This window comes from Orbicella faveolata, unplaced genomic scaffold, assembly GCF_042242905.1.
Source record: "Orbicella faveolata isolate gen_17 unplaced genomic scaffold, um_ofav_v1 contig_36, whole genome shotgun sequence".
Taxonomy (NCBI): Eukaryota; Metazoa; Cnidaria; class Anthozoa; order Scleractinia; family Merulinidae; genus Orbicella; species Orbicella faveolata.
The window spans coordinates 3,880,001-3,897,966 of NW_028301565.1; the positions used below are offsets into that span (position 1 = coordinate 3,880,001).

The 17,966-nt window shown below is 41.1% G+C and overlaps 2 protein-coding genes across 5 annotated transcripts; one reads left to right on the forward strand and one right to left on the reverse strand.

Annotated features, from left to right (window-relative positions):
* The first annotated feature begins 527 nt into the window (after positions 1-527).
* On the forward strand, positions 528-4,986 carry LOC110062068 (uncharacterized). The gene is made up of 2 exons (XM_089275579.1): positions 528-3,304; positions 4,275-4,986. The coding sequence occupies exons 1-2, from the start codon at positions 3,010-3,012 to the stop codon at positions 4,817-4,819; spliced, it is 840 nt and encodes a 279-aa protein (XP_089131705.1). The 5' UTR covers positions 528-3,009; the 3' UTR covers positions 4,820-4,986.
* Positions 4,987-6,370: 1,384 nt separating this feature from the next.
* On the reverse strand, positions 6,371-17,347 carry LOC110062062 (uncharacterized). 4 transcript variants are annotated; one of them, XM_020768920.2, is made up of 4 exons: positions 17,238-17,347; positions 16,465-16,543; positions 7,714-14,096; positions 6,371-7,532 (listed from the first exon to the last, which is right to left on the reverse strand). In XM_020768920.2, the coding sequence occupies exon 3, from the start codon at positions 14,082-14,084 to the stop codon at positions 7,728-7,730; it is 6,357 nt and encodes a 2,118-aa protein (XP_020624579.2). In that variant the 5' UTR covers positions 14,085-14,096; positions 16,465-16,543; positions 17,238-17,347; the 3' UTR covers positions 6,371-7,532; positions 7,714-7,727. The 4 variants fall into 4 exon arrangements, with proteins under 4 accessions (XP_020624579.2, XP_020624580.2, XP_089131704.1 ...); XM_020768921.2 differs by lacking the exon at positions 17,238-17,347 and adding an exon at positions 17,122-17,230; XM_089275578.1 differs by lacking the exon at positions 16,465-16,543.
* Positions 17,348-17,966: the final 619 nt, after the last annotated feature.

Genomic DNA, 17,966 nt, shown 5'->3' on the forward strand with positions numbered 1-17,966 from the left:
CGTCCGACACAAGTACTTACTGTAGTTTGAGTCGTCTTTTCATGAGTCTGGGCTCACAAAGAGTTTACAATAACTTGAAATGCGTTCTTGTAATAAGTATTAAATAATGCTAAAATGAGATATTTTCAATGCCTCACTGCCCCTTAACGAGCATGGGCAGCCCCCTTTTTTATTTCATAATTAAAGTTCTCATATGATAAATATTTAGTGGACAAAGTTTGAACAAAAATCTATTGGCAGTTTTATTTCAGGGGAATTACCCTAAGGTTACAGTATACCTTCAGGGGTGTCTCGCGTGCAAGCGATGTAGCGCGTGCAGTTTAGGCTGTAGATACCTAAACCCCTATAACAAATTAAAGCTTATAGAGCTGGCTATCAAACTATGCCAACAATTTCGAAATAAAATGAATTGTCGAATTTTTCACGACCACTAAATGCGAGCGCCCGAAACACCTTTCGAAAGCTACAAGTCAAAACGAATTTTGTTTTTCGCCAATTTAATTTTTTTCCTTGGTTTCTGTGCCCAAAGCGCTTTAAAAACATGTCTGCGTTTGGCATATTTAATTGTAGTAAAAAGTTACAGAATATTTTCGAAATAGGATTAAAAAAATGTGGAGTGATATTACAAAAATCGCTCTCGAAGAAAAAGTATCTCGAAATTAACAATTTCCAGACACGCTTTTGTAGTTCATATGTTAAACTAGCTACTGTCCAGATTTGAGGGCAATTGAACAAATTCCCTTTGAGTTATAACTCTTTAAAGTGTCTGCTTCAAGTGAAAAAATTTATTCGAGAAAACAGCGCTAAGAAAAATCTTCTGCCTCGCAAGCAAACTCCGCCCACAAACGCCTTCAACTGGGTTCTCAGATAACTGAGCCAATCAGTGCAGGGAAAGTTTACCACAGTTAACCTCCTGGTGAAATTTACGCGCAAATCTCTAAAAGAAACCCTTCTGTTTCGCAATGCGCTCAAGGCGCCGAAGGTTTTTCTTGAAGTTGGTTTGGCAAAATGGGGAAGACTAAAAAGGATACGAACGCTAGACTGGCTGAGCGAAGAAAACAAGCAAAAGAAAGCGCGGGGAGCAACTGAGTGTGGTCAACTCTGCATGGATAATATTTCAAATAGTGTCAGTGAGTCCGACGATTCGTCGATATCAGACTCATCAGAAGAGTCTCTGTCAACATCCTTGTTGTTGCTGTCAAGTTCCGAAATTTTTACAGAACCTTTCTTTCTACTTTGACCCAAAAATCCAAACTTGAAGAAAATTGCCGACCAGAAGGTATACTTAGCTCCTATTAACCGAGCTGGAGGTCTGTATGGGAGAATCTTGGCCGAGGTCGCAAGTACAGACCGAACGCAGTGAGGTCTGTACACACGACCTAGGTCAAGATTCTCCCATACAGGCCGACTGAGCTCGGTTAATAAGATGTTTGTTATATGGCAAAGAAGAAAACTTTAATTCGTTTAATGTAACTGGTTTGCTGACATTTTGCTTGCGAACGGCGATGAGCTTAACTTAAATCTGCCGAAATTTGCTCGTCCTCTTTACTTTTTTTTTCTTGTCATCAGGCTTTCTGGCACTTCCATAAATGATTGAGAAGAAAATAAAAGAAAATGGTGAACTTTTTTGTATTTTAGTTTGCTACTTTTTCAACTCAAAACGAAACCGGTCTAGATGCCGGTCTAGATGAAAAATTCTAGACCGCGGTCAATATCGATTTCAGCCAATCAAATTCGTGAATTCGGTAGTTCCCAGTCCTTGTGAGACACAGCCATATAATAATGTAACCTTAATAAAGGTTTGACTGTACAACAATTTAAAAGGGCGCGTGACCACCATTGTGACCAGCTAGAGAGAAAGAGATTAAATTTGTTTGGTTACTACATATATAACTGTTGTTGCCTGATTTGCCTCCTTTCGACCTCTCTTTCACCGAAAGAAGTCTGACAGGGCACAGGGAGCAGAGGATCGATATGTTGTTGATTCAAGTAACTGTACGTGATCATACTGTGTGGAATCCCGATTTCTCTAACCTCCCGATAACTCGAACCAAAAGTCGTTTCCCCTCCTCAATAAAACACTGTAATTTCACCCCCGATTTCTGGGAATCTCAGTTTTTCGAACCAATTTTCGTTTCCCTTGGAGGTTCGAAAAATCGGCATTCCACTTTACATGCATCGTGTTACGCGTCTGTTGAAATCTTTTAAATCAACAACAACTCGATTCGCGCTACAATTTTACGGTGAATTTAACGGGAAATATGGTCAAATACGACTCCTCTGCTCCCTACAGGCAGTGATGTTCATCTATCTTCGCAAAATGTTTTTGACTTAAGTGTAGGCGAAACAACTTTAATGTAGGCGAATCGACTCAGATCGTGTAGGCGAAACGACTTCGGTCGCGTAGGCGAAACGACTGACATCCGATTGTGTGCTTTAAATATATAATTAAATATTGTATGTACGTGAGCCCGGTCTGTTGTCTTCCCTCCCCCATCATCAACGATCTACTCGTTAACTCGCCTCCTCGTTCCTATGTGATCATAGCCACGAGGTTTAGCCACGAGGGTGTTCATTTATAAACCGAGCGGCCTCGGCCGAGCGTGGTTCTTCGCCAAGCTATTTCCAGTAGAGGTGGAAAGAAAATTTGAGAGCTGGTTTTTGAGCTTCTTGAGTTGTAATTTTATGACGAACCAGTCTGAGGCGGCGAAATGTGTTGGGTAATAACAAAATAAGCCCTTGTGGTAAGTTAAGGTTTTACATTTACAATTTTCTTTTGTGCTCAAAATTTTCACGATGGACCTTTCGCGAATTTTGTCATTTCACCAATTATTCCTACGAGAAAGATTTAACATGCGCCCTCGCGGCCCTTCATTCGCGTTCACCTTTGGTGCAACTGTGGTCGGTACCGGTCACCTTGGGATCACTAGAATGTGCAAGGTCTGCCGCTTTAAAATAAGTTTCATTTGTGTAAAGTAAAATTCTGTTAACAGAAATTCATGCACGAAGATGCAAAAGCCTCAACCCGAAGATGAAAATTTCGTGGAATCCTCAAGAATTCTCTCACGCAGCACGGACCAAGAATTCGTCGAGGAGACAGCTGAGACAGCTGATCAGATCGGCGGTGGGGCAGACATGGAATTTGTGCAGACACAGTTCAGCCCGAGAGGTGTTTTGCTGTTGCATTTTCGAGGGGACGCGGCTGCAGAAGTGGACAAGCATTTTAACAGGACTTTTTCGGAGTTGTGCCGTTTACCCGACTCAAGTGCATCGAACAGCAGAATGGAGAGCTCGCATTGGCAAGGTGTGTACATTTGTAACAAGTCGGGAACGTCATTGCGCTTTTTTTTTCAGAAAACATTTGTCGCACGTAGATTTTCACATCAAACTGAAACACGTTGTAGTAAAATTTATTTAACCACAGTCAAATAATTAATGATATTTCTTATAACTCGTACAGGCAGTTACCTACGCAATACACTAAATCAGTTCTTGTTCAATTTTAAGTGTGCATTTGTTCATACTGCATGTAGCTACGAAATAATGCAGTGAATAATGACAACTTTTTTTCACAATTCCTGTTTTTCCTTTTTCAGAAAAGTTTGTCAAATTCTTTGTGCAAATAAACCAGAAATCGCACCTTACAATCAAATGTAAATTTGATTTCACACCTTAGTGTCAGCAATTCTCATTTCCGTGGATTTCACGTACATTCACTGTACATTCTTTTCTTTTGCTTGATTCTGTCGGACAGTGGCACTCTTGTAAGACTGGAATTTCTATGAATTACGAACATCAAGATTAATTTTCGGGTCCCAATTCTGCCTTGAAATATATAAAATCGGGATTGTGCGCGTACGATATAACATGCGCGTCTGAAATCCAGGTAGGTGGATTTTCTTGTTGCCGTTGTTTTAACCATGTATGTAATAATTCGTTCATTTTCTTAGTGAAAATTGCGTGATGTGTGTTGAAGCATGATTGGCCGCGATGATGTGACAAACGGGAAATGGAGGAAAAAGGAAAAAAAAACCTCATGCATGCAGGGCGTGCCGGACAGTGAAATTGGCTGGCAACAGAACCGTCAGGGTTGAATAAATTTCATGCGACAACAAGAAAATCTGTTCGCACTTCCGCTTGCTCATTGTATTGAGATGGGCAAACTTGTGTTTGTCACGTTCGCAAATTTAAACCTCATAAAACCGCTGTCTGTACTATTTATTTGTTTGTTTGTTTATTTATTTATTTATTTATTTGTTATTTATTCATTTCAGAAGCACCAAGCCGTCCCATGTCTCAAAGGAACCTTCCAGTCTCGTTTTTTAATCCGTCTCAAACGGACCAGTCCCAGCACCTGCAAGGAGCCTTCAGTCACAGTGGCAAGCCAATACATGCGTTTCAACAAAATCATAACACAATGACCCATTGTAACAGAAGCTGTCATTCAACGGGTCACCATGGAAACTACGATCAAAACAGGCCACATTTCGATTGCACGAGAGATATTCCAGTCTCTTATACTCAGCTACCAACAGGGGTGGTGAAAGGTTTCTCCCCAGGGCTGGCGCCGCATATGCCTGCAGAGCCCTGTCGCGCACCCGTGCCTTCGTTTCCGCTGACGACTGCTGTGCAGAACAACGATTTGCAGCCGTCTTCCTTGAGGTTCAACCCTCGCTACAACTCTCTTCTAGTTCAACCCGACGTGAAGCCTCATTTGCCGGTTGTCCCTGGAGAACCAACGCGCACAAAGATTGAGGAAAGGGGAAAAGATCTCGAGGAATTCCCAGGAGAATTGCTAATGAGCAAAGGAGAACACTAAAAAGAAAAAGGTCAAAGTAATTGCGTTTTGTCACGAAAGAAGTTTACACTAGTCAACGGGCAAGCGCTCCGCCTGTTTGTAGCATAATGTATGTAGAAATGTCTCTAAACGTAACATTTAGTAACTTGCTAAGTGTTGGGCAATAAAAGAATGTGTCCTTTTGCGCATTTCTATCAAGTAACTGATCTACATACTTCCAAAAGATATGTAGTGCGTGCTGAGTTTCTGAATAAAAGAAAAACGCTGTTTTTTTCGCAGCGGAGTGAGGAAACAACAACCATGAACAGAAATTATGACGGGGTGACTTTAACCTTGGAGACCTGGTGCGGGCCGGGTAGAAGAACAACGTGCCGAACGTCTCGAAAATTTTCGTGGCGTGCCTCGGTCCCGCACTAACTGCCCCCGCAACCCAGCATGGGTCTCCCAGGATGGGCTAAATCTGAAATGTGTAAAGAAATTCCTGTTTCGAGCCCTCCAGGTGTATCTCTTTTAAACTAGGAAGTTCGATGCGCGGAGTCAAATTAAATTATTCAGTCTGCATAACAATCCCCGCCTAGAACCGCGAGCGGGAGCCCGACTCGCTAAGCGCGACTCCGACCGAACTCGGAGATCGCGAAGTGGTCATGATATCACCACCGAAAGATATGCTGGAAAAAAAAATAAATAAATAGATAAAGAACTCGGCAAAAGAACTAGCTGATACTCGGCCAAGGCATGTTAAGTTCAAATTGTAAATGATTTATTTTGACAGACTTAATAACGAGTTTCCAAACTCCAGTGTGATTATTCCGTATGCAAAGGTCTGAAAACGCATCAATGATATTTTTAAATCGATGTATATGTAATAGGTTTACAAATGTCAGTTGTCAGTTAGCGCCATCCGCACCCTAAAAAGAAAGAAATCAGCTGAGTTTGTTTTAGCCAATCAACCCAACTCAGGTTGATGAACTTCGTTCAATTATCTGTAAATACAGTTTGGGTATGGGTCTTGGCGGCTGGCTGTTTTATCATGACAAAAAAGCCTTTTCTTTCGATCGACACAGCGAGAAAATTCTTTAATGCGTTTTTTCCCTCGCGTTCCTCCGCCATTTTGGAATGGTAAATAGAGGGGAAAACTTCTGATGCTGGCTGACTCCTGGCGCAAGTACTACGTGACAAAATATATTTGTTTTCCTATTTCCAAAATATTTTTCTGCATTTCGACGATTCTTGAATTTGGAAATTAGTTTCGGATTTGTAAAAAATTATTCGTGAATACAATAATTTTATTGAGATTTGCAACAGTTTTATTAGATTTGATAAATTGTTCAAAAATGATTTCCAAAAAAAGACATTGCAGTTTAAAATATTTTCTCGGATTTAAATTTTTTCGTTGCAGTTGGCTTACAGCTCAAGAAAGGAGAGGATATCTAATGAAATAAAGTCTTAAAAAGGTTGCACGACGCCCAGGGGCAGTTAAGATAAAGACTCTTATTCATGAAATGGGTAGCATTTTTCAAGATCTCTGAGCACCCAATTTGAACGGATTTTAGCATAGATCAGACAAGAATATTTTAATAAGTTCAAGACTTTTTTATTTTTATCTTGCACATTACCCGCTAAAGAAAACTAGATAAACACAAAAGGAAATATACGACTTTGATGCTATCAAAAAAATGATGCTATACATTTTAGCCATTCTATGATGTTCACATTAGAAAGTACTAGAACCTTGTAGTTTTTACCCAAAAAAACAATTCAATAACTGAATGTGACAAGTTTTTAAAAATGCGTGCCTGTTCCTGTCCTGTCCTACTTCCCAAACAAACTAAAAGAAAAGAAACAAAAACAAAAACAAAAAAAAAACTTGACAACCTGATAAAAAAAAAAGATAGTAGTAAAGTAAGGTTAAGGATTCTAATTGAAATTTTAGCATTAAACAATAATCACAAATATTTGACTAAGCTTACCAGAAATACAATCTGATTAGGACAGCACAGACAATTAGTCAACGCCGAACACGTGAGGAATTGGGCATAATCAGGAGCCCACGAAAAGCGTTTACAAATTCAAATTTATCTCAGCCAAACACTTAGCAAGTGATTTTCGTAACTATTTTATTCTTCTCTGAGACGTACTAATTCTTCTGTTTTAACAAAATGTAAAAGGTGCTTTGATACGTGAATCGAAACTTTCTTTTTTTTTTAACTTTTGCCAAGCAAAAAGCAAATTATTCCAAGTTAAAAGAAATTATACTTTGCAGGACCTTAATGAAGGGTCTCTAACAAAAAACAGATCGCAAAAGCGTGCAGATTTTTAAATACACAACGCTATTCTCCAAGATAGATTTCTAGGTTTATTTACAACAGTTCTGTTCACCGATTCCGCACAACTAAAAAAATAATTGAGTTTATTAGAGTTCATTTGCTGATTGCCTTGGTAATTGTTCTTTGGTACTCCACAAGATTTGAACAGTACTCCTGCTCTGTCTGCACCAATGAAATAAGATGCTGTGTTCAGTACGTTACTGAAGCTTCGCTCCCTGAAGTATCCACGCGGTTATTTGACCCGCTAACAAGTGACTTTAAAGATGCATCTTTTTACAGTCAGTTCTGCAGAGGATAGCAGAGAAATAGAAGACTCTGGAGCACCATCAAGCACCTTTCTGAACAGCTTCATCTTTGCACGCCGAAATTAAGAAAACCTTTAGTTGTGCTTCCATTCTTTTGATTTTCTAGAGAAGAAGCCAAGAAAAGGTGAAATTAGACACTTTCATGGTGTGGTTCGCACGGGTCAGTATATATTGGTGAAAATTGCCACCATAAGATTAAATCTCGAAGACAATGGCATTACGCCAGCAGGAAAATTGTTGTAGACTTACGGGTAAAATTACTTCTAATACTAGAAATACTCACCCCAATTACAGAGGTCAATCAAATGTGACATCATCTCCAAGGAGGACAAAAGCAGCCCAGTGCCTGAAGTGGTTGTACATTGCTGACTCTCTTAACTTTTTGACAGACAGGTGAAGAGCCTCACTTGCACTCTTTTGGTCCCGCATTAAGCTCCTATAGAACACGTTCATGAAGACTTTGGTAGCTGCATCGTTCACAGGCCATAACGACATCAAAACGGAGCGAGCACCAGACCCGAGAAACGCCCGAGCTATTCCGACAACTCCCTCGGCTGTCATGATCTTACCACGACCACTATTGCAGCAGCTGAGTACTACCAGCTTGGCCTTTATGCCGACTTTTGCTATGTCCTCCATTGTCAGCATGAAATCTTTCTTTTGTGCGGTTTCAGCGGTACGGTCATTTGGCGCAAGGGCAATTTCTCCTCTCTCTGCATCACCATGGGCTGCAATATGCACCAGCCCTACATCCTGGATTCTTTTTATCACTTCATTCTTCGTGGCTTGCTCTCCAATAAGCTTGAAGTATGGTGCTGGAACATACCGGGATACCATATCGGCTTCCATTCTGGAGCCTGGTAGAGGTGGTAAAACTCCGATCTTTCCATCAAACTCTACAAGGCCAACCGTCGGATCTGCGACAATCAGTGTCCCAGTTTGAGAATGGTAATTTTCTGGGAAACTTTGAATGACCTGAAGTGATGTCAAAGAGGGAATGAGGCGGATTCGATATGTTTCTGACAAGTGCTTTCCATCGGAATCTTGCAAGGCTGCAAATGGGACTAGGAACAATCCTCCTTCTGGGACAATGACAATCTCTGGACCTTGGATAAGACCAGCAACAGGTGCCATTATCATCTCGTACAACCTTTTGAGATTGGCTTCTCTTTCTTCTTCTTCATTACCCCGGAAATGGTGCTGACTGGGTGTTTCACCAGATTCCTCTGCTGATGACGATTCGTCTTCATAGATTGGTGACAATGATCGGTCTTCGTATTCCTCTGTGTCGTCTGTAGGAAACGATCTCAATGTTGCTGCCACCAGATCTTGCAAAGAAGATGTTTCTGATTTGTTAGCAGACAGCTCTGCTTCACTCCCTCTAGGGCTGAAATGCATTTTACCACCCTTTTCCACGAACCAAAGATAGATCCTCCTTGTTATAATGCTAACGAAGAGAAAGTCACTTTGCTGTTTTTCAAAGAGACTTGCAATTGAACTTGGAGTGAATTCACCTTTGTCGGTGACCTCCTGGATCCCAAAATTGGCGGACATCAAATCTACCAGTGCACGAGCTCGTCCTCGTTCTGCTGTACAGAGGGCGTCGGCCACTTTTCCAAGGGACAACAATAGCAAAGTAAGTCCCTTGTAAAAAGAAATGCTCTGATCATCTAATGAAAGCTTATATTCATCTTTAAGAGACTCCCGTGTATTTTCGTGGCCTTTAATGCTCTGAAGGAAGTAGTCGGATGCTTTTGTGAAGCTGTTCTCGTGGAAATGGCTCACGCCTAAACTGTAAAGAACCATGTGCTCTTCACGTTTTATTCCAGTTTCTTTTATTAATTCAAGTCCTCGTTCCAGATAGCTGATGGATTTCTCATAGTGGCCAAGTATATATTGAACATATCCGAGGTTGACATAAGTAATTCCTTCCCCTTCTCTGTCTCCAACTTCTTTTCTGATTTCAAGAGCTTTCTCGTGAAACTTCATTGCAGCATCATATTGGCCATGAGCACTGTGTATACTACCGAGATTATTGTATGCTATGGCTTCCCCTTTTCGGTCTTTAATTTGAATGCAGATGCCGAGTGCCGTTTCTTGACATTCCATCGCCCTATCATACTGGCCGAGGGCACGGTAAAGACTTCCTAGGTTATTGTATGCTGTTCCTTCGCCATCCCTGTCTTCGATCTCCTTATAAATTTCCAATGCTTTCTCCTGAAACTTTATTGACTTCTCATACTGGCCAAGGTTGTAATACACACCCCCAAGGCCATTATAGGAGGTCGCTTCAGCTTCTCTGCTACCAGTCGCTTGGCTGATCTCAACTGCTTTCTCGAAATAGTCAAAGGACTTCGCATATTGGCCAAGCACCATGTAATCTTCTCCGAGAGTGCAGTAGGATTTTACTTCTCCCGCTTTGTGAGCGGTTACCCTGCTGATTTCCATTTCCCTCTCGTGATAGTTGATGGACATCTCAATTTGTTTGCCAGAATCACTTGGATTGCGATCCTTACTTACAACTACATCGCCCATTCCACTGGGCCTGTCTTGATACTCAATAGATTTTTCATAAAGGTCGAAAACATAATACACACATTGGGCACAACGTTCCTGAGATTCATCTTTTTGTTGTCTCCCTCCAATATCTTTCGCGATCTTCTGTGCATTCTCTTGTTGAATGGCAGCTTCCTCTTGCTTGCCAAGTGCATTGTACAAGGTGTATAGATTCTGGCAGGCAGCTTCTTCTTGTTGTTTGTCTCCAATTTCTCTGCTGATCTCTAACACTTTTTTGTAATTCACGATAGACTTCTTAAGTTGTCCCTGAAGATGATAAACACTTCCAAGGATCTTGTATGATCTGAGTTGTCCTCTTACAGCACAAATCTCTTTACAGACTCTCAGCGCGTTTTGAAGATACATCAAGGACTTCTCATATTGACCAAGAGCATAATAAGAACTGCCAAGGTTGCTGTACGATGCTGCCTCTCCGTGTTTGTCTCCAATCGCCTTAAAGATGTCAAGAGCTTTTTCTTGATGCTCCACTGAGTTCTCGAACTGCTTTTGAGCATGGTAGATGGTAGCTAAATTGCTGTAAGATGACCCCTCTCTTCTCTTATCGCCAACTGCCTTGCTGAATTCAAGAGCTTTCTCTTGGTGTTGGATTGATTTTTCAAACTGGCTGAACATGTAATATAAAGTGCCGAGAACATCGTGAGATCTTATTTCCCCTTCTCTGTTTCCGACTGCTGTGCAAATTTCAAGGGCTTCTTCTTGGTTTTCAATTGACTTGTCATAGTCGCCGAGGTTACTATACAACAGGCTGAGGGCACTGTGACAAAATTCTTGTCCTTCCCTGTCTCCAAATTCTTTCTTGATTTCGAGAGCTCTTTTAAAGCAATCCATCGAGTTCTGATGCTGGCCAAAAATGTAGTATATTCTGCCAAGATTGCTGTAGGAAATTCCTTCTCTCACTTTATCGCCAACCTCTTTATTGATCGCGAGTGCTTTCCTTTCGAATTCAGCTGACCTCTCATACTCACCGAGAGCATGGTACACAATGCCGAGGTTGCTGTAGGATGCTCCTTCTCCTTGCTTGTCCTCAATTTCTTTGCTAATTTCAAGTGCCCTCTCAACGTATTTAATTGACTTGTCATGTTGGCCCAGTAGTTGATAGACCGTACTGAGGTTGTTGCAGGATGTTATCTCTCCCTCCTTGTCCCCAATTGTTGTACTAATTTCAAGACTTCTGAGGGTGGATTTAATAGATTTCTGAAACTGGTTGAGTGCACAGTACGCGGAGCCTAGATTGTTGTGGGAGGTTCCTTCTCCTTGCTTGTCACCAATGGCTTCCCGAATCTCAAGACTCGTCTGATGCTTTTCGACAGCCTTCTCATACAAGCCAAGATCATAATAGACATTTCCAAGCTGGCTGTGTGATCTTGCTTCAGCCCTTCTGGCACCAATTGATTTACTGATCTCAATCGTTTTTTCTCTACACTGGATTGATTTCTCATATTGACGGACTGCGTGATATGTGGTACCAAGAAGCTCGTACGACCTCCCTTCAGCTAGCTTATCACCCAGGGCTTTACTGATTTCCAGAGCTTCCTCTCTGTAGCTGATAGATTTTTCGTATTGGCGAAGAACCTCATGAAGACTACTGAGCTTGCTGCAACATGCTTCTTCTTCCTTCTTGTCGCACAGTGTTCTGCTGATCTCGAGCGCTCTCTCGTGACACTCAATCGCTTCTTTATTCTGGCCAAGGGCCTGATACACAGTAGCGAGGTTGGTGTAGGTGGTTTGCTCTAGCTTTTTATCACTAAGGTCTTGCATGATTTCAAGACCGGATTTAAGATAGCTAATAGCTTTGTCATACTGGCGTAAGGCGTAGCAGATACTTCCCAAGACGTTGTAGGACGTACCTTCTCCTTGTCTGTCTCCAACAGCTTTACTGATTTCAACGGCTTTCTCAAGGCATTCTCTTGACTGTTCCTTTTGACCAAGTGCGTTATACACATCGCCAAGATTACCGTACAACTTTCCTTGCTGGCTCTTATCGCCTATCACGTCACTAGCTTCGATAGCTAGCGTAAAATACGCGATACATTTCTCATGCTGTCCAAGAAGACGGCAAAGGCCACCGATGTTGGTACAAGAGGCAGCTTCGCCGCGTTTGTCTCCAATGGCTCTCCTTATTTCTAGTGCTTTTTCTTGATACTCCATCGCCTTTTCGTATTGTCCAAGAGCATAACATACAGAACTCAGGTTACTGTATGATGCTCCTTCTCCTTGGATGTCTCCTGTCTCACGGCTTATTTCAAGTGCTTTCATTTGGCTCTCCATAGATTTGTCATACTGGCCGAGAGCGTAGAACACATTGCCCTGGTTGATGTACGAAGATCTCTCTCCTTGCCTATCGCCAATTTCTGCGCTGATTGCGAGACTTCTTTTGAAGTAATCGATCGCTTTCTTGTACTGGCCTAAATCGTGATAAACACTACCGAGGTTGTTGTATGATCTCCCCTCCCCTCGTTTGTCTCCAATTTCTTTTCTGATCACAAGTGCTTTCTCGTGATTCTCGATTGACTTCTCGTACTGGCCAAGCTCGTAGTAGACGCTGCCAAAGTTGTTGTAGGATGCTGCTTCTCCTTGTTTGTTACCGATTGCTCTCCGTATCTCAAGGCCTCTCTCGTAGCAAACCAGTGCCTTCTGAAACTGGCCAAGATCACTGTACACGCTGCCAAGCTTGTTATGGGATTCCCCTTGTCCTTGCTTTTCCCCGATCGTTTCATAAATTTGAAGGGCTTTCTGCTGACAATCGATCGACTTTTCCAACTGGCCAAGACAATTATACACACCACCGATGCTGCTATAGGACGCGCCTTCGACTTGTTTATCTCCGATTTCCTGACTTATCTCAAGAGATTTCTGCAATAAGTCAAGAGCTTCTTGATAATTGGCAATGGCATCATATACGCCACCGAGGTTTAGGTAGGCTCTTCCTTCTCCTATTTTGTCGCCTATTTCTTTGCAGATCTGAATTCCCTTCTCGTAGTAATTTATCGATTTGTCGAATTGGCTAAGGGCATAATACAAAGTGCCAAGATTTGTACAGATCGTGCCCTCTTCGTGTCTGTCCCCAAGTGTCCGGGCGATCTCGAGACCTTTTTCATAGCATTCAAGACATCTATCGTATTGGCCGAGGGCATGATATACTCCGGCGATGTGGCTGTAAGATGTGCCTTCTGCTTGTTTGTTTCCCATTTCTGAACTGATTTCAAGACTTTTCGTCGAGTGCTCGATAGCTTTTTCGAATTCACCAAGGGCGTGGTATACCATGCCGAGACTGCTGTGAGACTTTAATTCTCCTTGTTTGTAATGGAGCTCTTTGCTTATTCCAAGACCTTTCTCTAGATACTCGATCGCTCTTTCGTATTGGCCAAGAGTGTGGTATGCATCTCCGAGACTGTTGTAGGTGTTCCCTTCTCCTTTCTTGTCACCAGTTTCTTTGCCAATCGCAAGAGCTTTCTCGTGGTAATCAATAGATTTCTCATACTGACTGAGAGCATAATAAGCTTTACCCAGGAGATTGTACGAGCGCCCTTGCCCACGTTTGTCTTCCAAATGTTGTCTGATTTCCAGGCCCTTCTCGAAATGAAAGATGGACTTGTCATATTGGCCCTTGAAAAAATACACCTTGCCGATTTTGTTGTGAGATTTGCCTTCCAACGGTTTGTTGCCAATTTCTTCACTGATGGTAAGCCCATTTTCAAAATGCTCGATGGATTTATCGTGCAGACTGAGAGCATAGTACGCTCCACCCAGATTGATGTGTGCTTCTCCTTCTTTTTCCCTATCTCCACCTTTCTTACTGATCGCAAGCGCTTTCTCGAAGTTCTCAACGGATTTCTCATGCTTTCGAAGAGACGTATAGGCAGTTCCAAGCTTGCAGCATGCTTTCCACTGTCCATCTTTATTTCCAGTTTCGGTACAAATCACAAGGGATTTTTCAAAACATTCGATGGATTTCTCGTGTTGACCGAGATCGTGGTAGGCGCTACCGAGGTCGATGTAGGAGTTTCCCTCGGCTTCTTTGTTTTCGGTTTCCTTGTATATCTTTAAGTCTTGAAGTATTCTCTCCACTTCCTCCATTGCAAAACGTTCCTGCCCGATGAGAATGAAAAGCATGATGCTTTATATTTTCACACATTCTATATGTACCTTGAACTTGCCAAGACGCTCGCCTGTTATTTTGTTGTAAACAATTCTTTTTTTTTATGGAGGTAAAAACCGTGCCTGATATGTTTCTGGGTATTAACTGCCATTAAAAAAACGCACAAGTGATCAAAACTATTCGGGGAATGGAAACCAACTAAACATTTATTTGTTGCCCGATGTGTTCTCACGTTTGTGCTATATTTGGCGGTCTTTGTAACGAACAAAATTCTCATCTTCAGAAACTTTTAAGGAACACTGTTAACCACTGTTGAATTAAATAATGGGATTAAAGACTTTGATATAGAGGGTCTCAATGCGGATAACCGTCAACCGTGAAATGGCCAAAAAATTAACCGTTAGCCGTCAAAAATGCAAAAAGAAACCACGACGGCGACGCCGAGGACAACGTCGATTAAAAATGAGTTTATATTTTACCTACGAATCTCGCGGTACCCTAAAGTCATTTACTTTGTTTATCACTGTCAAAGCTATCACGAAACTGAATCTAGGACACTTCGATAAATTTGAAATAAAAATTTAAAAAATTAGCCGTCGTTGTTTAAGTTCTCCAGACAACGCAGAATTTGGTCATTTCACGTTGTTGTTTTGCAGAGGACAGCAAAGAAATGTACCAAGAATTGTAACGCACGTGCACAGCCATTGTTCTGCTCATTAAACCTTTTGTTTAGCGACGTTGCCGTTGCCGTTGCCGTCGTGGTTTTCTTAAGCTCCGTAATTTTACCGTCAACCGTCAAATGAGCAAGCCACTCTTAGCCGTCAAATGTCTCAGTTATCCTTAATTAAGAACTTAACGATTGCCTTAAATGGGGTCAAGTTATGCTGTTTATAAATGATCGTTTTAATATATCAGAAAAATAGATTTATGTTCAAGTCCTTTAACTTTTAGTCTCGGTAGCAGGCGATTAATGCATCCAATGGTAATAAAGATGATGTAACTACGCTAATTAGAAATATAGCTGAAGACCAAAGACTCAATTTTTAATGCACAAATTATAGGACTAATTGGATTATTCAAATATGGGCAAAAGTTTACCCTTTTATGGAACGTTACAGCCAAATTTGCGCTTTAATTTTGTATTGTAAACGTTATTCCGGAAAATTAACCTTCTACCGTCAAATGACCTAACATTCAACCGTCAACCGTCAAAGGGACCCTCCACTGAGACCCTAAATATAGGGTTTACTAAAACATGCGTTACCATCATGCTCCTTGGATGAAAAAAAGATAAAAAATCCGATAGGAACTTGGGGGAAGTAGACATGAAACAAGTACATATCTTCGTGACAAAAGGTCAGTAGGAAACTCAGAAAAGTAAACCTTGATTAGGAGCGACAGAGATAATTTTATAACTGCATGTGTTTCCAGGATACACATGTGGTTCAAGAGTTTAACTAGGTAAACCCAATTGAGTCGCCTCTATGATATGCAGTGTCTTAAGCTTTACAATTGAAAACAACTGTAAAGAACACGCAAAACAAGCCAGTATCCTTTCTTTAGAGAATGCATGTGATAAGTTTACTTTGATCATGTAAGAGGAGAATAATACGTAATAGCTTCCTTGGCCCCTTTTACATTGTGCCATCAGCGTGAAGCTCATGTAAGATGCGTCTACAGCCTCTCTAGGGTATGTCACCGCATGGCGAAGAAAGGAAGAAAGCAGAAAGCCGTGGAAACAGGGAACATGAAAATGATAATGAAACCAGAAGTGTGAAAATCAAGAAGTAATGTTAGTTGCCTGCAATTATGAAACCAATGATGCCTGACGCAAATTGAAAACAGCCCTAACAATATTTAATTGACACGATCAAAATTAGCTTTTAGACCCCATTATGTTAAAAGGATGGACAACTGATCCAAGATGCTTTTAGGTTACCAATGACAGTAATAAGAAAACTATTGAAGGCAACTTCAGCCAAACGGCAAAATGATGACCTCCATGTACTAGCCAGCTCTTATTTCCTGGAGATCGGAAATCCTTAATTTCTTTTTCGGTGAATTCGAATCAAGAACTTTCATTTTCAAGGAAGGGATCAGACGAAGTTCAACCACAGAGGTCCATTGGCTAATATCGATTACTGAGTTTGTAGACGATGTCGACGATGGCCTCGTGGTTAATTTTAACTGTGTCCGAGGAAACTGAAATCACTGTTCATACAGTCAGAGAACGGTTACTCACAGAATATCTAACATTGTACTAAAGAGCAGAAAGAATACTACAATTCATAGTCTGAGAACTTACGCAGTGCAACGTGTGATTTTCAGATGACAAATCAAATTTTCAATCAACGTTACCTGCCCGAGACACAAATCAGGCCTCTTCAATACACTAACTGATTCTAGTGACCCTCAAAGCAACAGATCGATAGTTGACCTGTTGAAACAAATTAAATGATCAAACAGTTACGTTCGATGAAACTCATGAGCGGTTTATGGTTCAATTCCTTCAGTGGTATTAAACTGCTTTGTAACAAGGTTGTAAACCAGAATTTGTAGTTTCGACGGGGTTTCTGGCCTTACCGATCGGTACGCAATGTCATTTGTTCAAGGGCTCAACAGCGAACAATTTCACTATCTCAATGTAGTTCGGACTGAACATGGGAGTTTTCAACCCGTCGTTTGAGCTCACCAGCTCAGTAATACTGACTAGATCGCTCGATTTGAGCACTAACGGGAAACAAAATATAATAGACGTTGAAGACCAGATCTTCTGGCCAAAAATTGCTTTGTCGACGTGAGTAAACGCCAAGCAAAGTCAGTCACTGCTTGCTTGGGATGTTTAATTTATATGAACAAGGCATGTTAATCGATTGAATTCAACATATGGAAGTCGTGCGATTGATTTACAGTTTTTTCCATATCATTCTCGCCCTCTATCGTTAAGGTCAGTAATTTTCTCTTGTGTTATAACTTGCTACATTCATTGTTAAGAAATTACAGAACCGATCTTACCTCCGAACGCTGCTGTTATAATATTCAGAGCTGCAGTATCAACTGAGTACCTCTACACTGAAATATTACAATTCCGAGTTGAACTGATAAACTACTGCATCTTTATCAACACTAACCTGCAGTACTTTACTTGGCTAAAGCAGTTTTTTGTGGGTGAATGAAGAATATATCATCACAAATTAGCTTCAAATTTAGCTGACCATTGAAACCGAAAGTAGTTCAGAAATAGGAAGTATGTTTATGAATATTCACCTATCTCGTCCCAGGGTTTTGCCGGACGTTTGAAACCCGCGTCAACCTTGGGACGAGAGTTGCATCAGGGCTAAAGAAATTTTCTATACGTAAAATAAATAAGAGTCAGATAGAATTACAATAGGCGATAATAATAATAATACTAATCATCATCATCATCATAATGATCAGTGGAGTTTTACTTTAATAATAATGAATATGCTGCAATCTGACTGGTTGAACTGTCTTGAACTATAAGCCATTGGTGTGCAGTAGCTGTAACTCGTCTACGAAATGGCCACGTTTTCCCATGTTTTTTCCCGACGTTTTGGAGGAGTATATCTAGAAACACACTAGTGGACAATTAAGTCCCAGAGAAGGGTATTTACGGTTTCTCGACTTAAAAATTCGAAATTGTTGGGAAAAAAAACTGACGATTTTTCTTAACTGAGAAGTTTAATACAACAAAGAGAAATGATTGGGTATCGTTATTTGAAGCAAATTTCAGTTACAGTTGCATTGAAACAATTAACGACTTTGAGTTGGGGCGAAACGACCTGGGGCGAAACGGACTTGGGGCGAAACGACCTGTTTCCGTAAAACATTTTCTGTAA

What these genes read in the sequence shown, in the direction of transcription:
- LOC110062068 (XM_089275579.1), top strand. Translation starts at nt 3,010, where the DNA reads ATGCAAAAGCCTCAACCCGAAGATGAAAATTTCGTGGAATCCTCAAGA. An exon ending in GGAGAGCTCGCATTGGCAAG is followed by an intron (nt 3,305 to 4,274) that starts GTGTGTACATTT and finishes TATTCATTTCAG; the next exon opens with AAGCACCAAGCCGTCCCATG.
- LOC110062062 (XM_020768919.2), bottom strand. Translation starts at nt 14,120, where the DNA reads ATGCTTTTCATTCTCATCGGGCAGGAACGTTTTGCAATGGAGGAAGTG.